The sequence below is a fragment of the Triticum aestivum genome, chromosome 5D (assembly GCF_018294505.1).
Source record: "Triticum aestivum cultivar Chinese Spring chromosome 5D, IWGSC CS RefSeq v2.1, whole genome shotgun sequence".
Lineage (NCBI taxonomy): Eukaryota > Viridiplantae > Streptophyta > Magnoliopsida > Poales > Poaceae > Triticum > Triticum aestivum.
In genome coordinates, this window is record NC_057808.1 from 411682334 (window position 1) to 411690056 (window position 7723).

A 7723-nucleotide genomic window follows, 5' to 3' on the forward strand; every position below is an offset into this window, starting at 1 on the left:
GGTCTATGTATTCACACATGTATTATGATTTCCGGATAACACAATTATAGCATAAACAATAGACAATTATCATGAACAAGGAAATATAATAATAACCATTTTATTATTGCCTCTAGGGCATGTTTCCAACAGTACCAAGGGGGGTATATACCATCTGCATGATAGTACCCCTTTGTGTATTAATGCCCATTGATAGTGTAGTTGCAAGCAGGAGCATCACCACTAGCAAGCCTAGCAAACAAATGAGACCGTTGCAACACATTAATATCATTGAGAGTACCCGGCAGACCAAAAAAGCGATGCCAAATTCATAAATCCTTGGATGCTACGGCCTCTAGCACAATTGTTGCATCATGAGACTTGCCACAATACGTTCCCTACCATGCTTTTAGGCAATTTTTTCAAGTCCAATACAATCTATGCTTCCTAGCATGCCAGTCCATCATCTTCTATCATTAGATGCCATCAATTTTTTGTGTCTTCCTCATTGGGTGCCCGAAGATATTCATGACCAAAGACACGGATGATCACTTTGGCAAACCTACGCACTGACTCAATTGTACTATCTTCATCAATGCGAAGGTACTCATCGGCATAGTCAGCCGGAATGCCGTATGCAATTACCCTCATAGCTGCCGAGATTTTTCGATATGCACTAAATCCCTTGAAGCCCGTGGCATTTCTTCTTTGAGTAAAATACCGACAATTGGCTTCGCAAGTTTGATATGTTGGATTCTCCGCGAAGTAGTCTTGAATCAACATCTCGTTCCCGCGATGCCGATTTCGAGGAATGCAAAGACGACCGACGGTCGATCCTCACCGCCTCTTTCGGTTCTCATCTTCGTGCTCCTTGACGGCAAGGGCCATCACCAACGTCTGCTGGTGGCAGTTGACAAGAAGCGTCTCAACATCTGAGTCGTCCGAATCGGACGAATCGTCGAGCAAAAACTTCTCGCACGGGCTCAATTCCATCTAAAATCACAAATACGCGCGCCGCGTTAACCAACTTTGCATACCGCTCGGCACAAGCACAAGTACAAACTCACCGGCTGCTCGGGGGCGGTGGCACTCCGGCGGTGGTTCCCGAGGCAGCGGTGACGACCAGGGCCGGCTTAGGGGCGGTGGATCCCGGGCGGCGACTAGAGGCGGTTCGGACCGGCGGATCCGGGAGCCGGTGCAGCGACTCGGTGGAAGAGGGTAGGGGTGCCCCCGTGGCGCGATTTCGCCCGCGGATTTGGCCAGAATCGCCGGCGGCGGACGGGCGGAAGGTGGTGGGGAAAGGGCGCGGGCTGAAATGTCCCTCCCGCCAACCGCTTTCCTAGGATACGGGGCACCGTAGGGGCGAGGCGGAAACCTGCGTTTTCGCAGGTCGGGGATGGGATTTTGCCGCGCCCCTAAAATTTTTTTACAGGTCGGACGCGTTTGCGGGTTCTGGTCGGGCATCATTTTCCGTGCTGACCCGTATTTTGATGATTATTTTGCGGGTCGTGGCTTTTTACGGGGTTTGCTAGAAATGCTCTGAGTGAATGTACACTGTAAAATACGTCTACATACATCATATAGTCCGTATGGAAATATTTAAAAAGGCTTATACTTAGAAACAGAGGAAGTAAGTTAGAAGGGTAACTTATTCGCAAAAAAAAAGTTAGAAGGGTAACTGAAACGACTTAGGTTTTGTTGATTCATTGTGTGATGATTTTATTGAAAAGGATTATGCTTGTGGTATCTTCACTCAAAAATCCAGTTAACGATGGTGTTGGATAAACTTCTCTCTAGTCCGTGCCACCCTTACCTTGCCACGTAGTTTACCTGCCACACGTCCGTATTAACATTCGCATATCAAGGACGCTCATTCATTTCATTTGTTGGATGTGTCGCCTCTTAGCAGGCCAACGCTCTGCTTCTTCATATGGCATCATATCTCTGTCGACATCTCAATCCTTCGAGTCTGGGTGCTTCACCAGTGTGCTCTCTTCGTTTCATAATGTAAGAGCGTTGCTAAGTCTCAGTCGACTGAAGACTTCGTTAAGTCTCAGTCGATGTTACATTCATGAGATTTTACATTGAGATCTGTGTAATTTTTCTTCTTCAGTTTTCTCTCTCAAACTCAGTCGAATGAGATCTAGGCACACATTTTTGATATTATTTGATACTTATAGTATCAAAAATCAAACGTCTATCGCCAGGATTCTACTAGAAGTGATCTGCTCCATGATTTTTCCAAGTTTCGAAAGGTCTCGGTAGGTAGCTCGGCAGGAGATGGCAGTGATGGATACGGAACGCGAACCTCTCTGTCCGTCCACCAGTGGCGCTAGCTAGCTATCCGACGAACATATAGACTAGCGGTTGCCGTTTAGGCAGAGTGCGTCGTAGTCCTATGAAGGAAGGAGGAAAAGTTGCTCAAAAAAAAAAATGAAGGAAGGAGGAAAGGACAAACGGAGAAGCCGAAACAAATGTGCTACGTCCTGCTATGGGTGTTGATTGACCCTGTCCCTGGCCATACATGCATATCCCGGTCGCCATCGAACGATCTCTCGCTCCTAGTTTTCATCACCCACCCCGCCGGCCGTATACAATTTGTTTTCCCCACGCTTCTCCCTACTCGTCTCGACATAACCAAACAAACAATTTTCTCCTCCCTTTTTCCCGTTGTAAGACATATGATCCATATGAGTATACACAAATAAGAAAGCATTGTTTTCCCCACCCCTCTCTCACATTAAACATCTTGTTATAATTCCGTTTTTGTTTCCTGAGGTAGGTAGTAGCCAGTAGGCTCTCAACTTATTGGCTTGGTGTCTCGACTCTGCATTGGCAATTCTTGTTTCTGAAGACATTAACAAATGCCTAAAAGCTGGTCAATTACCCAATTATTTTTCTTTTGGCGACGAGGTCAAAAGACGTACAATTAGCCAAAAATACGTTGGGAAAACAAGAAAGTTGAAGACCAATAGGGAGCTAAAATATATAAGAAATGTTAATGGTCTCCTAGGAATTTATGCCTAACACACGTATATTCTACAACAGAATTGAATTAGACAGAAACAATCCATGTAGACATTTTTTTACATTTGTAATCGTATTTTGGAATATTCCTCATTATCGTAAACTTTTTGAAATTTTGATATGTTTATAGATGTTCCTAGACAATTTTAATTTTAAAGTATCCTTTTCTACAATTTTATAAAAAAATACGATTAGTTTCTTGTTTTTGTTTGCATATATTTATAAATTTTAACATCAGTTTTCATTGTTTTCTTTTCGAATTAGTTAAGTTTTCGACAAAAGATTTCTTTTCAATATTTCGTTTATTTCTTTTCTTTTCTACTTCATTTGCCCTAGTTTCACAAGTCATGGTGTCGTGACATTATCATACCATTTTTAGTTTGAACATCGGACTAGATATAAACAACTGTTAGTTTTGAAAGCTCTCAAGACTTTTAGAATCTTTTTGTTCCACATTTTTCTAAACATTTTATCGTTATAGATGTTTTCTGATCAATTTCAAGTCAAAATATCCTTGTGTAAGCTTGCTGTTTTGTACACAACTGGTTTCTTGTTTTTGGTCGCATTAATTTTTTTAAATCACCTTTTCCTAGTTTTCATTTCAAATTATCTTAGTTTTCTGCAAAGGATTTTCCCCCTAGTTTTCTTTTCAAATTATCTTTGTTTTTGACAAAGAAAATTATCAAACTTTTCCTCGTTTGCCCAAGTTTCTTAACTCATCTTGTTGACTAGGCGATCATATGCATCGCAGTGTTTTTTTAGAAACATCGAGGAGTTGCAAGGTATGTTCACACATGCATACACTCACACATCACACAACACCTACCGTCATCACATACTCTAGCTATTGACAGGAACATCGCCTTCAGCTGAAAATAATAATAATATGCATTGCGTGAGGTTTGACCCCTATAGCCCGGGGTACCGCCACCCTCCTAAGAGCAACTCCAATAGCTTTTATATTCATATAAAAAGAGCTACTGGATAGTTGAGGCAAAAATTACCCGACAACAGATCCTGTAAAACCTCTGTTTTTAGGGGACCCCGTATAATTCACCCCAACTTTCCTCAGCTTTACAGGAAAATGGCCCTTCCCATGTATTTGGCTGGCAGAAAACAGCCTGAAAGTTCTGGGCGCGCGCCTCGTCTTGATGCCGGGTCGCCACCGCAACGCGATGCCACTCGTCGCGTCAAACCACTACCGACACACATGACCCTGCACCGCCACTCTCCGGCGTGCCTCCTCGAGCCGCGTCGCTGCTTGCCGCTGTCACCGACGCGGGCCCTAGGTCATTTGTATGCTTGTATAATGGAAAATAGGGAAAAAATGATTTTAGAGAAAGGAACTGAGGAAAGTAGGTGTGAGACAATTTACCCTAAATTATAGGGACATCCCGTAAGACGACTTTTACGGAAAGGGTTTCGGAGAGCTATTGGAGTTGCTCTAACCATCCAATCACTATTCTCTCTATCAAACTGTTTTCAGTTTGAACATAGGACCACAAATCCAAACGGTTTTTACACTCTGCAGGTGAATAATAATAGATGAGTCCCGCAAAAAATAAAAAAAAACAAGATGAGTCGACACTCGCAAAAAAGAAGAAGACGAATCGAGAGATTAAGCTTGATTAGAATCTGGCGGGGGAAGTGAAGTGTTTTTAAACGGTCAGGATTGCATCTTTGGAACCGTACGGAGAAAATTGCGGGGCCTAGTATGCTGTCGCGGTCGCGAGTTTACTTCTCATCATCGTTCGTGCAAGCGGACGTATGGATTGCCGATCGAGGTTGTTGATCGGGCTCTCCGGAAACCGACCAAGTAGCTTACGTGATCAGTGACCGCACCTCTCGTACATACGTCGTGTGCGCCGTTCATCTCGATAAGGTCTACTTAGGTCCTCACGCTCACGCCGGCACATTTGTTACATCTGAACGGACGGCGTCGCCACTTGCACTCGCACGCTGCAACATAGCTGCCTCCACTCCTCCACACACTAGCGCCGCTGTCCAGCTGATTTGCTTCGAGATGGACATGTGCATGGGCATGGCCAAGCTGCTGCTGCTGCTGCTGCTCCTCGTGGTCACCGCCGGCCACGGCCACCCGGCGGCGGGGAAGGAGAGGAACACCATCACGCACGTCAAGGGGTTCGACGGCCCGCTGCCCTTCGCCCTGGAGACCGGGTACGTGGAGGTGGACGAGGCGCGCGGCGCCGAGCTCTTCTACTACTTCATCCAGTCGGAGCGCAGCCCGCGGGAGGACCCGCTCATCCTCTGGATCACCGGCGGCCCCGGCTGCTCCGCGCTCTCCGGGCTCCTCTTCGAGATCGGGCCCCTCAAGTTCGACGTCGCCGGCTACACCGAGGGCTTCCCGCGCCTCGTCTACTTCGAGGACTCGTGGACCCGGGTCAGCAACGTCATCTTCCTCGACGCGCCCGTGGGCACGGGATTCTCCTACGCGCGCGACGAGCGGGGCCTCGACGTCAGCCTCACCGGCACCGGCACGCACCTCCGGGTCTTCCTGCAGCGCTGGATCGCCGATCATCCTGAGTTCGCCTCCAACCCGCTCTACATCGGCGGCGACTCCTACTCCGGGTACACCGTCCCCGTCGCCGCGCTCGAGATCGCCGACCAGCCGGATAGCGCAGGCCTGAACCTCAAGGGGTACCTGGTGGGCAACGCCGGCACGGACGACAAGTACGACTCCGGCGGCAAGGTCCCCTTCATGCACGGCATGGGGCTCATCTCCGACGAGCTCTACGAGGCGGCGAAGGGCAGCTGCGGCGGGGACTTCGTGACGACGCCCCGGAACGCGCAGTGCGCCAACGCGCTCATGGCGATCACCATGGCCACCTTCGCCGTGAACCCGGTGCACATCCTGGAGCCCATGTGCGGGCTGGCGCTGCGCCCTCCGACCCCGATCAGCAGCATCGTCTCCACAGGCACGGGGAGACGGTCGGCGAGGCTGCTGGTGCAGGAGGCGGACCGGCTGGCGCTCCCGGTGGAGTGCCGGGACAACGGGTACCGGCTGTCGTACGCCTGGGCCGACGACGCGGAGGTGAGGGCGACGCTGGGCATCCGGGAGGGGTCGGTCGGCGCGTGGAGCCGGTGCGTGACGCTGACGCACTTCCGGCACGACGTGGCCAGCACCGTGCCGTACCACGCCAACCTGACGCGGCGCGGCTACCGCGCGCTGGTGTACAACGGCGACCACGACATGGACATGACCTTCGTGGGCACGCAGGCGTGGATCCGGACGCTGGGGTACCCCGCGGTGGCGCCGTGGCGGCCGTGGTACGCCAACCGGCAGGTCGCCGGGTTCACGACGGAGTACGCCCACAACCTCACCTTCGCCACCGTCAAGGGCGGCGGCCACACCGCGCCCGAGTACCGCCCCAAGGAGTGCCTCGCCATGCTCGACAGGTGGACCTCCGCCGACGGCAGGCTCTGAGCCTCTGACCTCGGCCGACGGAGTACTATACTGCATACGAGTACAAATGAGTACTGTATAATTCGATTTGGATCAGTGCTATAGCTGTTCACATCATTTCATGTACGGTGTCGTACTATTGATTGAAGTGCCATGCACACGAGAGGACGAAGACATAAATAAAAATCAGAAAAACCTGGAGGGTTCCATTGAGTCTTTCCACGTGCATGGGGTCGAGACCACCGAGCTAGCCATACCACGTACGTCTGCATACAGTCAGTTAGCGAAAACAGACGAGCCATGGCACGAAAGAGTGAGCAACCCCATTCTCTTCTCGTACTTCCGTTCCCGTGACCGAATGGGTACGAATGAAGCGATAAACTGGGATGACATGGTAGATTATGATGGTGTACAACAGCGACGAAGGTGACTTCTTCTTCTTCCCCTTGGTCTCCGATTACTCAAATTGTTTGCTGAATTAAACCGAAACTTGCAAAATTTTCAGGACATGAGACCACCGTTGTGTGGGCTAATGAAAAATGTTTCTATTGCGCGAATGGTCTTAATTTAACGTGACACTTAAGCAGGATGATCCATTGTCCATTTAGATCATTTACGACACTCAAGGCCTAATTAAAGAGTGTTACCCCCTCCCCCTCCCTCTCTCCTAAATCTACTCGGGCGGCACCGCCTCCCTGTAGCCCAACCTCCCCTCACACTCCCTCCTTCCTCCCCGCCGCCACCGGAGGATGCCGCCGGCAAAGCTCATGCGGGCGACGATAGCGGCGGGGGCCCTCGTCGGCGACCTGCTCCTCCCGCGAGCATGTGGGTGCGGGACCTGGTGACGGATCTCAACGCCCAACAGAGGTGACGGGGCTACTCGTGTGGTGATGGGGTGCTCGACCTGGTGCAGGTGTGTGTGCATCCTCATCGATGCTCGTGTACGTGGGCTGCCATGGAGGGCTTCGTCCAAAGCTTGTACAACCAGGTCTACCAGATGGGGGCCTCCATAGCGTGGATTCAGCCTATGATGGCGTCCTCCGTGTGGTTGGCGCCATCCGGTAGCAGACCACGGCACCGGTCGGCCTCTCGAGCTGCGAATTGTGGTGATCACCGAAGGGCCATTGTGTGGGTTCCTCTCCAAGGATCCGGTGGCTGCAGGCTGATGACCCACAAGTATAGGGGATCTATCATAGTCCTTTCGATAAGTAAGAGTGTCGAACCCAACGAGGAGCAGAAGGAAATGACAAGCGGTTTTCAGTAAGGTATTCTCTGCAAGCACTGAAATTATCG

The 7723-nt window shown here is 50.1% G+C and overlaps 1 protein-coding gene across 1 annotated transcript; it reads left to right on the top strand.

Moving 5' to 3' along the window:
* The first annotated feature begins 4856 nt into the window (after positions 1-4856).
* On the top strand, positions 4857-6646 carry LOC123122220 (serine carboxypeptidase-like 2). The gene has a single exon (XM_044542365.1). The coding sequence runs from the start codon at positions 5030-5032 to the stop codon at positions 6449-6451; it is 1422 nt and encodes a 473-aa protein (XP_044398300.1). The 5' UTR covers positions 4857-5029; the 3' UTR covers positions 6452-6646.
* Positions 6647-7723: the final 1077 nt, after the last annotated feature.

Bases quoted from the DNA above. Each gene is read 5' to 3' on its own strand.
- LOC123122220 (XM_044542365.1), top strand. From the start codon at position 5,030: ATGGACATGTGCATGGGCATGGCCAAGCTGCTGCTGCTGCTGCTGCTC.